The 15142-nt window shown below is 39.3% G+C and overlaps 1 protein-coding gene across 2 annotated transcripts; it reads right to left on the reverse strand.

Annotated features, from left to right (window-relative positions):
* Positions 1-113: 113 nt before the first annotated feature.
* On the reverse strand, positions 114-9438 carry lrrn2 (leucine rich repeat neuronal 2). Of its 2 annotated transcripts, XM_041981611.1 has the most exons (3): positions 9169-9438; positions 8744-8804; positions 114-3481 (listed from the first exon to the last, which is right to left on the reverse strand). In XM_041981611.1, exon 3 carries the CDS (start codon positions 3232-3234, stop codon positions 736-738), a length of 2499 nt encoding a protein of 832 aa, XP_041837545.1. In that variant the 5' UTR covers positions 3235-3481; positions 8744-8804; positions 9169-9438; the 3' UTR covers positions 114-735. The 2 variants fall into 2 exon arrangements, with proteins under 2 accessions (XP_041837545.1, XP_041837544.1); XM_041981610.1 differs by lacking the exon at positions 8744-8804.
* Positions 9439-15142: the final 5704 nt, after the last annotated feature.

A 15142-nucleotide genomic window follows, 5' to 3' on the forward strand; every position in this document is an offset into this window, starting at 1 on the left:
TACTATCTTACATATAAGCTCAGTTTAGTATGAGAAATGAAAATGAACAGCATACCAGTGTTTATGAAATAGTTATTGCAAAGGGTAAAAAATGAAAAAAAAAAGATCAAACATTCACTTTTAGATTATTTTTATTTTAACAGACTGGTAATTTGAATGAGTATACCATATATGTACTGCAAGATGGACAACTCTGTCCAAGATGATGAGAGCGAAGCAAGAGGGCTGTTTACATCAATCATTTTAACCCATATAGTCCAAACAAGCAGGAAGTTCATTCAGCATCAGTCATAAGGCAGATTTTCATCAGCTTGAAGGAAGTATGCTTCAGTCTGTAGAAACATGTAGACAGAAAACAGGGGAAAAAAAACCCTGGAGGTCTGAGCTGCTCTCTTCTGTAAATATCTTTTCCTAGATTGCATCAAGTTCCCTTTAGTTTCAGTCCCGTGGTTGTAGGCAGCTCAGGCTCATTTGTTTCTCCTGTGCAACAGGAGTATGATTGTCCAGTTTTATTTCCCTGGTTAGTGAATAGGCATTTTTTTACAACACATCTTAACACAGAAACAATGTCAATATATACTTTATGCTGTATAGAAAATAAATACAAATCTCTGCACTGTCATCTCCGATTCCTATCATGTTGTTTTGAGTAGCAAAGTGTATGTTTGTCATGTTGAATGTGTGCATGTTTGTGTCTCATCACATCTTGTCTGCATTTAAATATGAACAATTGTTTCAGTAGATATGATTTAGTAGCAGTTTCTCACTCTGATTTGGCTGATGTTCCTCATTTTCTTTTGTGTTTTGATTGATGATCAGTGTGTGAGGACCCTTCATGTCTTGATGATGGGTATTGTGGAGCTTTTCTCCCACCTCGCTGGGCTCAGTGTCCCAACCCTGGCCTGCCATCAGCAGTATAAGTGCGAGGAGCAGTAGTGTGACAGCTGTGGAGGTCAGCTGTGGGTTGAGCTGCAAGCCAAGCAGAAGCTCTGTGGCTTCCTTTGTCCTAAACGTAACACACTGAGGCCTTTCCCTTGATCTCCGGCTTACGTGTTTGCTGCTCTCGCTAATCCCTAAGTGCAGACACACTCTGTAAAATGTCTCTGCTTGCAGGTGAGTCAAGTTGAAGCTCTGTGTGCCAGCAAGGATGCGTGTGGTGTATGTTGGCATGTAGGCGTTTGGGTGTATGGCCTGCCAGGATAGCCGAGTCGAGGGGAGGTTGTGTCTGCTCTGCCAGGACAAAATAGCATAGTGTTCTCCAACCTCTCTTAACCCTAACCTGGCATCTAATCTAATTGCTTCAAATTTCTTCGGTTTAGTTGCCACCGCCCTCTTTCTATTTTTTCCTCTATTGTGCACTCCCACAGTAATGCTTCGTGTATCTGCTCCCAGTGCATTCTCAGCCACACAGGTATACAGTCCTGCATCTTTAGGGGTGATTTTCCTGATCTCCAGAGTTCCCTCAGGCAGTAGCTGGTAGTCTTTGGAGGGCTGGCAGGAAGTATCATCTTGAGCCTGAGGGTACTGGACACTAGAGGCAGATGGACTGTTTAATCTATCAGCCATGGTTGCATTCTTGCAGAGATCAGGAGCTGAGAAACTTTTGGATGATTGGCTTTGTGAAGCTCCAAGTCTCAAGCCAGAAGGGGTCACCCAGTACATTTCAGGCTGTGGATCTGCAAGTGCTCGGCAGTGCAAAACCAGTTTGCTTCCTTCCTGAACCCCTACATAGGAAGGAAGGGAGCTGGCAGGAATATTAGGCAGACAGGAGGAGGACATGTCTCCTGAGGATACCTCTCTCACTCTGCGTGCTCTCAGTTCTGGTGGTTCAGAGCACAAGGTTGCCTGGGGTTGGATAAAACGCACCACTCGGGGTATTTGTGTTTTTATTTTCATGTCCCTTTCCAAGCGAAGATGAGAGGTGTCCTTGGCAGCCCAGTGAAACAGGCAGTCACATCTCAGTGGGTTGGAATGTAAGCTGACCTCCTGAAGACTTGGCAGGGAGATGATGATATTTTGGTGTAGAGCACTCAGAGAATTGGAGTTGAGCATTAGACTCTCCAGCCTGCCAAGCTGGACGAAAGCCTGAGGATGAATGTAGGACAGACGTGGGTTGTTGGTGATCTCAAGCTTGGTGAGCTCAGGGAGGTTCTCCAGGGCGGCTTTTTCAATGGACACAAGCTCCTCCATGTTGTTCAGACCGAGTTCCTTCAGGTGGAGCATATCTTGGAAGTCTCCTGTCTCAATCAGTTTGATATGGTTCTTGTTGAGGTCGAGGAACTTCAGTCCTGGCACTCTCTTTAGTGCTTGAGATGGAACTTTGGACAGCAGGTTGTCATAGAAGGAAAGGCTTTCCAGGTCCTCTAGACCTTCCAGAGCTTTCTCAGCCAAGCCTCTCAGACCCATACCACCAAGCACAAGGCTCCGGAGGGATTTTAGGGCCCCGAAGCCCCTCTCAGGTAGAGCCTCCACAGGGTTGCCCCCAAGCATGAGAACTTCCAAACGAGGCAAAGTCCTGAACCACCGAGGGTCTACAGTAGTGAGCCTGTTGTTGTTTATATGGAGACGAAGAAGGGAGTCCAGACCAGCAAAAGCCCCAGGTGCTATTGAATGTAAGTTGTTGTGGCTGAGAAAGAGTTCTTGCAAAGCTGGCAGTGATGAGAAGGAAGCCTCGGGGAGGTGACTAAGATGATTTTCCTCCAGGTGTAGGGACAACAGCGATGGCATGGAGGAGCTATGAGTTACTGCCCTGACATGACTGAAGCGGTTCTGGGAAAGGTCTAAGTCGGTGAGATTGGGGATTCCATGTAGCACCGCAGTGTCCAGAACTGACAGGAGGTTGCTCTGCAGACGTAGGGTGTGTGTGTTTGGGGGTATGGGCAAAGGGAGCTTGGTCAACAGCAAGTCATTACAGTCCACAGTGGGAGCTTCATGGTAGACAGAATCAGGGGAGAACCATGGCTTTATCTGACACACACACCTCAGTGGGCAAGAGACATGCCATGGCAGTGCAGGAGGTAGCGAGCCCACAACAATGGACACAAACACACCACTAAACACACACAAAAGACAATGTGACTGTAGAAGCACTAAAGCCGGCCTCATAATCCTCACGTGTAACGGGAACTGATTCAGACAAGGTGAGGAAAACTTTCTTATGGCGATACAAAAGTAATCATTTGGACCAGAGATGTGTGAGCAAATTCTAACAGATGGTTTAGTGTCATTACTCATAACATGACATCATGACGGGCATTAGCTTAAAAAGAAATAAGAAAGAAAAATCAAACAAGTTGAAATGCATATCTTCTCATTCCTGAGGCCTCTTCTAAACTGATTGTGTTACTGTGTGTGAGTTTGATTGTAGTGGTAGGAACAGGGACCATGCAGTGGCTGTGACTTGATGACTTCTTTTGTTGTCACATCAGTTTCACATCCTGACCACAGGTAGAGGAATTGTAGCCTGGGATGTTCCAGCTCACTGTTGTCAGAAACACAACAAAAGACAAAGATTCAGAAAAGAAAAAAACTGCAGTCAAAACTAAATGTACAACAACATGTTTACACATCATATCTCATTAGTTTGCAAATCATCCAGCATACATTTAGAAATTACAACTGTTGCCATAGCAACCATGACAGCAGTTTTCAAGACTAAAATGTTCTTCCAGTAAGAATAAGAGAGCTGAAGAAGGAAAAATGGATAGAAAAGGTCTAAAAAAATTTTTTTTGAAGTGGAGATCTACTCCAACTGCAGTAAAGCCTGAAGACAGTAATTACAAGCAAAAAAACAAAACAACAACAACAAAAAAAACAAAACAAAACAAACAAAAGAAAGACATACTTTAGTGCTACTTTTAGTTAAGAACATAGGAGTGATGAAATTATGTTATTTTATATCAGTAGTTCACATTCAGTGCCAGTGAGAGCATAGCCTCCCACAAATGTTATTCATTACATAACATTTAAATGAGACCCCAAGGATCTTTTATATTATTAGTCTTCGGCATTTAAAGAATTCAGTGGGGCCAGCAGCGTGAATATCTGCTGCTGGAACAATACAAAGCACACACCAAAGTTACATCAGCATTTGGAAGACTTTCATATCCTAAGTGAGTTAGTATTCATACAAAATGATCACACCAACAGATCACAGATATTTTACAGCAATCAGAACGTCCCAGTAATTGACGAATAATGCATGCACCCTGCAGTGGAAATAATGTGTGCGTGGACCTCACAAATGCCAAACAGTTCTCGACGCCAGAGAACTATAAAAGTCAGCTAATAATGTGCGTACAGAGGCCAACATGCTCAGTGCTGTTATTATTAAAAACAGCAGCATGTTTTTCATTTCAATAGACCTGCATTAATGAGCTTTTGGACACCTTGGTGCATAGAACAAAGGTTTAAATATAATGTCATCCTTAAACAAAGTCTCTAACATGTTGAATGCTACAAAAGTGGATCAGCATTGTGTTCATTGTCTAAATGAACTATTAATGGAGTTCATGCTGTTAATGCAAATTATACTCATGAGTGCGGCAAATGATAAAGTTGCAGACTAGAACAACCATATTAATATTATACTACAAAATGAAATATGTCATAGACATCGAAAAAGCTGAATGGAATTGCAGAGGTGATTTCAGGTTTTCCAGATGTATCTTTTAAGGGGCAGTTTGTCTGTCTGTCAGCTGGATTATGCAAAAATTATCTGAATTTCATTTAATTCTATAAAGATGTGTGTGGTTGGCACTCCTGTTAGATATATGTGGATTAAATGAATAAAAAGAAAAAGCAATGGTCTCAGAGGTGGCGTATCCTCTCTGAATGACCTTATATTTTGTTAAATGACAAAGATGATCTGCGACTCCCTTGCAGTAGTAAATTTGTAAACTGCATTCACTGAGAAGCTCTAAAGCAGCACCAGCTGGTGAATCCTCTCAGTTTACAGAGGTGACAAGGTGCTGTCATACCTTCTTTGTGTAAGATATAAACAGCAGCCATAAAAAGCCTAACTCGTTTTTAATGATTTCTTTTAAATTGCATGTTTTTAACTTTAGTAACTAGTGCAAAGTACCTAACTACTTACTTTTCAGAAAAAAACAGGGTTGTATTTGTTATCCATGATATGCCATTTTAAGGCCTCTGCAAAAAAAAAGGCAATTCTTAATTTTTAATGGGCTCAATTGCAACAACATGCTCCAAACATACCACCAGCCTCTACAACAACAGATGCTGTGAATCCCAAAGAGCCCTGAACTCACCATTATGCAGTCAGACTGGAGCTACTAGGACAAGGGCAGTCACAGCACTTAAAAAAAAAAAAAAAAGGAACCAAACCAAACAAAACAAATAATTTTTTTAACCTTACTTTGTATGCAATACCCTGGCAAATCAGCCATATTACATCATAAAATGTTGACTGGGGATGCTTGTTATCATCACCATAAATATAAAGTAGTTGGAAACATTACGAGAGCAGTTGTTTGCAGTTCAGACTCATAAGGAAACTGCACTTTCTTTACATCTCCATTTATTATGTAGTTTCTTCAAACCACTGTTTCAGTTTGCTATTTTTTTTCCTTTTACCCATTAGACTAGACATGCCCTCTTAACACAGAAACTGTAATGCTCAAATGTTGAATCAGGTCTCAACAGGTAAAAAAAAAATGTTATCAAATTAATTTGTAACTTCATCTGACACTTGCAAAATATTTCCATCCTGCCAGCTGGTGTGCAGAAATCAGCAGGCCTACAGTCTACATGTTTGACAGAAAGGTAATGTAAAACCGTGCAGCCTTTGAAGTTGGCTGTGTTGGTTAGTGGGTGAGGGGAAGTATGGAGAGATACTTGCCAAGTTACTGTCAAGGTGAAAAAAAAAACTGACTGATTAAAGCAGCAAAATGTAGTAAGGTGGGACTTTGTCATGACTACTGCATGTTAGTCAGTTTAATGTGTGACCTCCTTATAGTAAAAACACAAGAGCAGTTCCCACCTGGGGCTCCTTATACTCCTGTATCATCTATTCTCTTTCATCTCCGCTCCCTCTTCTTTTTACGTGCACTCCCCTCAATAATGGATTAATCATTTAAGTTTGATGTCCTCCACTTTTATCATTTGCTCTCAAAAGCTCACGGCGTTTTTGGAGGTTTCAGAAAAGCTGAACCGTGTGTTGATGTGTGCCAGTGAAGTGTTGCCTTGCAATTTCGAGCTGTTCATAAAAGGAGTGCAAAACAGATCTTTATGAGCGAGTGGCTACTCATTAGCACAATCTTTTCAATTTGGACAAATAAACACTATTTTTGCTTTTGCTGGACATTGTTACTTATCGGACTCCTTTGAGTCAGACTTCTGTGAAAGCGTCATATGGAACAGCATATTAAATAAATTATCCACAGCAGGAGTACGACTTTACCATGACACGAAATAAAATAGAACATTTTAAGTGATTCTTTATTTCATAAATAATTACAGGGCAGTTGCTGCCATTAGGACAAGATTGATCTTTACCAAAAATATGAGTAAATATATTATATTTTGTACTTATGGCAGTAGTTTGGTCAGTTGTGGTAGTATAAGTGCGTTCACAAACATATTGTAGCATAAACTTCATCCAACAAATCTTTCAGTTTTATAAAAATTCATGATGATGCTCTGCTCTTGCAGTCCTGTGAGATGATCAGACTAAAAACAGCGTGGAAAAACATTTAGCAAGCCGCAGAAGCAGAGATATCCTCTTCCTCTGTAATAAAAGTTCTTATCCTAGTAGTGTTAATGTAGCCTTGAACCAGTGTTCTTAAAAAATGAGGGTGAAATTAAACACTTTTTTCAAAATCTCGGTCTTCAGAATCAGCTTGTTTTGCAATATATCAGATTCTGTGCAGCTTTCTAAAAAATTGCTCTTTTTTTTTACAGAAGAACTCTTTAAATTCTATAAACAGACTGGAATTCCCTAAATTGAGTTCCTCTTTAAATACAATCAGAAATCAAACATGATTGAGAGCTTTTAAGAGTCCTTGGGTCTAACCATCCATCCATCCATCCATCCATCCATAAACTCTCCACCGTGTCCTTGGTCTGCCTCTGGACATACCCATAATACATCAACTAGTGGCCATCTGGCAGACATCCTTAATAGAAGTGCCTAATAAATAACTGAGCTTCTCTGTCTATCTCAAACGCTGTGTCTTATTCTTCCAAGGGCTGATTCCACCAGTAAATCTACCCCTTCACTTGTTGCCTTAGCTGTCCTTTTACCATGACAGACAGGTTCGGTGATCATATCATTTTACACTTCACCAATCATCTGGTCAATTTCTGGCTCAACCCTCACTCTCATGTGATTGAAACAGAGAAATATATAAATTCCTCCACTTGAAGCAATTACTCATCCCCAAGTGGAAAAGGGAAATCTGTGATTTTGTGGCTAAGAGCAGTGTCTAAACACCTAAAGAAACTAATTCTTATCCAGACTGTTTCCAACAAGCTAACCAAAAGCTGTGGACCCCTGCCTGCCCTGTGTTGAAACCATGCTAGGTTTTATGTTTTCATTAGCTCCTTCTCACCATAAATGAGACATTCTGGCTGAATCATTTCCTTTGATAACATCAATGTTAAGGTGATTATAAACACATAGCCTTACTTTTTAAATTTTGTTTCAAAACAAGGATAATTAATCTGTACTGTGGCATGTTTTAGACATGTGTCACTAATGAAATGGTGCGAGTTACTGTTTTTGGGCTCCCAAAACACTGATTTCATGTAAATGAAACACCCATATAATAATAAAAACTCAAGCGAATACACCTAAACACCCCTCTGTGTGGACATGGATTTAAATCACATTGTCTCCGAACAGTCAAAGACTTTGGGACCCTTTGTGCTCTTTGAGGACCCCTAAGGGGCCCAGGGACCCCAGGTTGGGAACCACTGCTTTACAGTATGCTGTTTTTATTGGCTCTAATGTATCCGCTATCTCAAGCCTTGCTGAAGAGCTTATGTTTATGCATATTCTTTTACCGATGAAGCCTTGTAAAACAACAGTTTTTCCAAACTATTTTCTCTTCTAAACATGTGGCACAACAGAAGTTCAGATTTGATATTTTTTCTTGGTTGTTGATTTTCATCTTTTCTCAAAATCCAAAAGCTGCTGTCTAAGTGTTGGGATAGCAACCATCTTTATCTGTGTTTCTATAGTAACAGACTATCAATTAAAAAAAAAAGATGACATAAAAATACTTTAAAATTATTCATTCCAAAATAATAATAATTAAAAAAAAAAATAATAAAATAAATAAAATAAAATAAAGAAGTAACAATTTGGTGCTCCTTTGTAAAACTTTGACCCTTTCATAATAAACACAAAATCTCAATTACTGTCTGGCTCTTAGTTACTTTGAGATGCCAGAATGGCCCTTGACATTGATCCGTAAACTTGAAAACAGAAGCACCTGCAAGCTCTTAACCCATGAATCCATAAAAATAATCTATATTAGAGTGCTGTAACTTTTGTCACTCTTTTATAAAATTCCAGATTGGAGTCAGTTTGTAATCTATATACTGTAAAAGACAAGCATTAAGAGACTCAGTTGTAGGAGATAGGATGTGAACGGATGAAGATGGAGTTATTTGGGAACACTTTCTGGCTTTTAAGTCAAACATCTTTCTTCTTTGGTTCTCTTGGCAGACAGAATGAAGCTGAATGAAAGCAAGAATTGTAGGAAGAAATGTTACGTACTTGTATGAAATTTTCCTTTGCACAGGGTTTGTGTGGGCTGTGCAGCAATAATAGAGAGACTCTGCAACAGGGCAGAATAGAGAGGATTTTAGAGCAGGAAAAAGGGATGGTATGACAGCAGTAGAGATGCTGGATGCAGATATGAAGGAAAAGAAAAAAAAAAAACACAGACGCATTGCTCTGCAGCTGAATCTGCTCTGGCATGAATACACTAACACACTCTAACATAAACAATGTTTTCATCCAAACACAGCCTCTTCCACTCCACTTGCTTCTCCATTTCAAATACACCTGCTATAATCACCTTTAAGTACCCGCATCTGCATCCAAAGCTGCATGTGTGCATGAGTGACTACACATTTCTGTAAGTGCTGCAATGTCCTGTTAGCTCAGAAAATTCTGGCAACATATGTCTAGTTTCTTACCGCATCAGAAGCATTGATTACATCTCTGTTGCTTCTTCTTTCTCCATTTACTGCCAATCTTGCATTTGCAGATTCTTCACATGCCGATGTGCTTTTGTGTTATCTTTCTCAGTCTTTCATTTATTTATCACTTAAGATTCCTGAAACATAACTTCCCTGGCTCGTCTATCTCTGAGGCAAGCAGAAAATAGGCACAGACTGGATCGTTTTCCTCTCTATCCCTCCAGCTAAAGAGGAGATGAGGTGTGTTCTGCAGCAGCGCTTCTCATCTCTCCTCTCTTTCTATTGCCTGCCTCACTCTCTCCCTCGTTCTTTTTTCCAATTTCACAAGCCAATAGAAAACCTCTTGTGCTGGTAACAGCATGTTATTTTTGCTGGATGAAAGGTTTTCTGTGCCTCTTGGTAGAATTTTTAGTTTACTGCCATCGCCTGTGCTTTAAAAACCTGCCTATATTGCCAGGACATACATACAGATGTGATTTCAAAACAGGAATAGAGAGAGTTGTATACAGAGTTGAGACTGATTTTCATTGTTTAACCAGAGTTTAACATGTCTTTCAGAACTGGCAGAAATCTATGTGGACTAATCACTCTGAATAATCAGTGTGCAAAAGTTCTAATAAACTTGACTGTAATGGCGTTCCTGTTCAAACAGTGCATTGACTTGTTATAAAAATGAACAGATGTACTCTGAAAGCTTTTGGAGGACATGCAAACTGATTTTGAGTTTCATAGTTACATTTCTCAGGCGTTACAACAATCTGTGCTTTTAGATTCTTTCTGTTTGACTCTTTATGTTTCAAAGTGGCTGTTAGGTTCTGTATAATTCCACGCTGGTATATGATGGCTACTGCTGGTAATTTATGTATGACAGAACAGCAATTAAATATGACTGCAGACACTGAGAGGTTCTCAGACTTACTGCAGCAGGTATATATACATTCAATAACTGCACCATAACTACAAGGAATAACCCATGCCATTACTTTGACTTTATGTTGAAATGAAGATTACAGGAGATGAACTGAGCAATAACCTATGCTCTGTTGAATGTTCCAGACTTCAGCAGTTTGGTAGAAACATGATAAGAAGCTTGCATGCAAAATAGTACATCTCTCCCTGTGGAAATTAAGACACTCCACAGTGTATATAAATGGTGCAAAATCAGAGCAGGTGGAGGCTGAAATTGAGTTTTGCACATTGCAGCTGCCGTTACAGCAGTGGAGAGCATTTGTGTGCTGGAGACTAAATGTGACTTGAAAACCTAAATCAGGTCAATGGAGTGAAATGATGATGAGCGAGGGGGCTCAGACAGCATGACCGAAATGTGTTTCATATTTGTCTCTGAATCACATCTGAATACAGAAAATGTATTTTTGATTAATATTTATTCAGAAACATTGAAATGTGTAATGTGTTGCTCTGCTTCTGACTTCATATGAATGGCAGGAATTTCTTATTAACTACCTCAAAAGACACTGGGCCCCACCGTATAGCAAATCTGCATTGATCATGACTCAATAAAAGAAATACATTTGTGCTATGAAAGCCCTTTTTCTATTTACGCACACACTGGAGCCCCGAACAGACATTACCTGGTTATTTACATTACATCTAGTATATATTACAGAATACAGAACACAAATGACTTCATCAACTTGATCAAAGAAGCAGTGCACAAGATTTATTGACTTTTACAGTTAGCTACGGTAGCTGGGATAGGCTCTAAGCTACCTTTAGGCAAGAGACCCGGTACACAAAGTCCATCACAGACTATATGCAGATATAAATGGCTTGGAAATAACAAAATATGAAATAGCTGCCATTAAATGTTACTATGCTACCAGTGAAGCTTGTGAGTGAGTTTAATCAGGAAGATGTTTAAAGCCCACATCATTCTGGTCCAATGGTTTTCTTACCTGATACTTTTTTAATGAATCAGTCTGATTCACATTCTTTAAATCTGTAATTCTCAGTTAAGGATGAATTTATACTATACCTGGAGCCTCATCAGAAGTATTTGCTCCCTCCTTTCCGTGTTCACCCACCACCAGCATCTACACTGCTGTCATATTCCTTTCTTCCATTGACACTGAATAACATAGAAGAACCATAGCTAAGTGACTTCTGATTGTTGGAGAAACTAAGATCTGATTAAACATAAAGGTAACAGTCATTCATGTGAGGTGTTTCATTTTCACCTGCAATATTAGATGAAAGCTGTAAACAAAAGTCACTGATACCAGGCCCGGTGTAGTGTCTTTGCTTTTCACCAGTGAGACACATGCCAATAAATTCCCTCCATGTGGCCCTGTACACATTTATTAACACACTGCCAAAGTAGAGTGGCCATAAGTGGGCCAGCTTTCCTTCATATATGATCTTACTCAGGGACGGGTAGTTTCAGTCCTCCAGGGCTACTGTCCTACAGGCTTTAGATGGTTTCCTGCTCCAACACATTTGATTCAAATGATATGAATCCAAAAAGACTTGTTTTCAAATTTGACCCGTTAATCTGAATCAAGTGTTTTGAAGCAGGTAAACACCTAAAACCCGCAGGACAGTGACCTTTCATAACCAGAGTTGCCCATCCCCAGCTCACTGTGCATCCTGTGTGCATTTATATTTGGAAGTAGAATAAGTTGGAATAAGTTGGACTTGGAGCTGTCTAAGTCTGATCCAGTTAGGTATATACATCTATTCTATTGGTTAATCCAGCTCAGGGATGTGGGGTGACTGGGGCCCATCACAGCTGCTATCAGGTGAGAGGTGGGGTATTCCCTGAATGGGTTGCACATCCATTACAATCAACACAGAGACAATCAAGACAAGCACTTTAAATATTAAGCTTTCCTTAACATGCATGCCTTTGTTAGAGTAAATGCAAACCCAACACAGAAAGGAGTTTACATTCACACAAGAACTTTCCTGCTATTAAAGGACTAACATCCTACTGTGTAACCCACTGGATGTACATGGAGCATGTAAGCTGGGTTGGGTGCTGTATGGGGTTTAACCCCACCTTACATAGTTTATCATCATTCATGTGTTAACTTCACTCTTTAAATATATATATTTAAACATTTTTCTTTGGGCCTGAAGCAATTTTTTATGATTGCTCTCAAACACAGCACTCCATCTGGCCCCTTCTCTTTTGCTGTTGTGTTCATTCCCTGAACATGAGCTTAAATTAGAAATAAATCATTAAACAACCTAGCCTGAAATGTCTGAGCATTGTCAGGACACAATGGTCTGAACTCAGCGTTGAAGTAGATTATCCCATGGCCAAGTGATTCATGCTATATTAGCTATATTACGAATGAAAGTCAACCTGGAGATTAGTTTTGCCTTGCGTGTCATAGAAACAAAGCTTTAATTTGAGTTCTTTAAAGTTTTTAAAATCCTACTTTTTACATAAAAAATTTATAAATATTTTTCTATAAAATTTTTATGGGTTAAAACTACACCTACAATAGAAATTGGCAAAGAATAACAATAAAAAAAACCTTCCATACTCAAAACATGTGCCAAAGCAATTACTGTTGTATTATATATATATTTTGAATAGGGATCTTGCAGTTGTGAGGAAATGGTAATGGAAACTGTGATGTAAATCATCAGTCAAAAACAAAAGGGAAATTTTCTCTCTCTGTATTTGTGATATTTCAAGATTTAAACTAGTTCTAATTTAATTTAGGTATTAAATAACTGTTATATCCACATTTCTTTATAAGATTATTGTCTCCTAGAGACATTAAATTCTCTCCTAAAAGAGAGACTTTAATGTCAGCTCTGCACACTGCTAACTGATAAGCAAATTACCCTGACTAGTGTGCAGACCTGAAGGATGTGACACCTCATTTTATTTAGTTTGTCAAATTCTATCAGTCAGACTTTATAGTCTATGCACACACACACATGCAGCACACTCAGACTGCAGACCCAAGTGCTCCACAAGTAGAGACATACAGTACAGTATTTGTACTGGAGAGTAAATGAAGACCAAACATGGAGAAATCAGGTGACATTATTTACTGTCATGAATTTCCATACAGTATGTGGATGCAGAACATATTTGATTAGGCTCACTGTAAAGAATGACTTGTAGCAACCCCCGATGTTTTTAATACTCATTTTAACTTTTATTGAGGACAAGCCTGTAGCACAGCATCCTCTTAATATTCAACCCTGTCACATGCAAACATTCAACATGTATGAGCAGATGAGTGTAATCTATCTGCAGTGCTGCAAAAAACCTGAAAAGATTTAGACTCAGGCTCCATTCTGTATGTTCGATCACACTTTTGGATTATCACAGCCTTACAGGCTTAAGTACAGGCCATTTACCATTAAACAAGTCCTGTGTAGATTTTCAGCAGAGATGTGAGAATGCGATTTGGTCTGCTCAAAGCATTTAAGGTCAGTGAAATAAAGCTGCCAGACTTACATGCATTTGATATTTAGCTCTTAGAGGTTGCCAAATGAAGTGCATTTGAAGAGTGAAGAGAAATGCATAGAAATGTAGCCTGTGGTCAATGATGAAAATACACCAGCTCTGATGTTGAATCACTGAAATGTTCAGAAGTTCCTTCACAACGTGAAAGCAAACAAAAACAGTATGTCTGCATGGTTGTGTACTTATGCAGTCCTGCTCGAGGCAATGTGCAGAACAGTAAGGACCAGTGTTACTACTGTACAGCAGTTTTTTCCTCTGTAATATAATCTGATAGCTGAGCTGTGAGAACATTTTCCACCCAGGAAAAGGCAACATGAGAATTCAGTTTGAAGGCATTTCATAGTTCATAACTGTGATGTCCTGTCACTTTTTTCTGTTTTATGTTACATAATGTTAAATCCTTCTTGCTTTTACAGTCATTTATCTTTTAAGACAGATTCATGTAGTTCTGTGCCAGTCCTCATTGTTTGTTGTTTTCACAGAGTTCACATTTACAAAAAAATAGAGGAAAGACGATATGTGCTTGTACTCGACTTGTGTAATAACTGAAAATTAACCAGATGGTTGAGCTTGAGAAAAAAGATGGAGAATCTACTGCAGAATTTAATGTGATAATTATGAGACCAAATAAATAATTAATTGATACATAAGCCAAAAAAAAAAAAAAAAAAAAAAAAGAGAGAAGGAAAGGAGGAGTGAAGTTGGATAACTTAAATGTAAGAAACTGCAGACTTGGCTCTGTAATGGCTCTCCCTTTCATTTGCTTGATTCATTCAAGAGCCGGCACACAAAAGCACACACACCCACATGCCCTGGTGACTGAAAGGCAGCAAGGATAAGTGGTAGCTCCGCAAAAGGAGGGGAAAGAGAGGAGGTCGCCATAGCAACACCCGGGGATGTCGCTTTTATTGGAGAAAGAAAATCAGCTTTGACTATCCCTACCATCTCCCCGTTCTCCCATTCTCATCTCCGCCTTTTCAGTCTAACCTTTCCTTCTCTCAGTGTGTTCATTTCATCTTCTATGAGCTGATTTTGGCTTCCTGCGACATCGTAACATTCAAGCCTGTCTGTCGTTTTAATATTTTTGTGTTAGCACAAGTGATACTTCAAGGTTAGGAAGGGGATTAATTTGCAGCTTACTCTGCCAACTTTTGAATGATGGGATAAATATTTGAACGTGTGATTTCAGTTCATAAACCACATTCATTTATGTTTGTTGTTAATTTAATTTTTATTCCAAGTGTGTCTGAAAAAAGCAAGCTTTTCCCACTGTCAAGTTGAGGACTAGAATTAATTTATAAGCAAATACTCAGATATGCACACATCTATCTCACAATACATGCAAAAATGTTAAAAATGTGGTGTGCAATGTGAGGCAGAGCATCTCTTCCCTGTCACTGCATTTGAATTCTGTTCACAGGTGGGTTGTTCCCCAGCTGGACCTGGGAACACTCAAGAACTCAAGGACAACCCTCCCACCACATCACAGCTAAACGTGATGCGGGGCGAGAGGTTGTA

Source organism: Melanotaenia boesemani, chromosome 3 (genome assembly GCF_017639745.1).
Source record: "Melanotaenia boesemani isolate fMelBoe1 chromosome 3, fMelBoe1.pri, whole genome shotgun sequence".
NCBI classification, from domain to species: Eukaryota; Metazoa; Chordata; class Actinopteri; order Atheriniformes; family Melanotaeniidae; genus Melanotaenia; species Melanotaenia boesemani.

Coding starts and splice junctions, on each gene's coding strand:
- lrrn2 (XM_041981610.1), bottom strand. CDS start 3,234: ATGAGTAATGACACTAAACCATCTGTTAGAATTTGCTCACACATCTCT.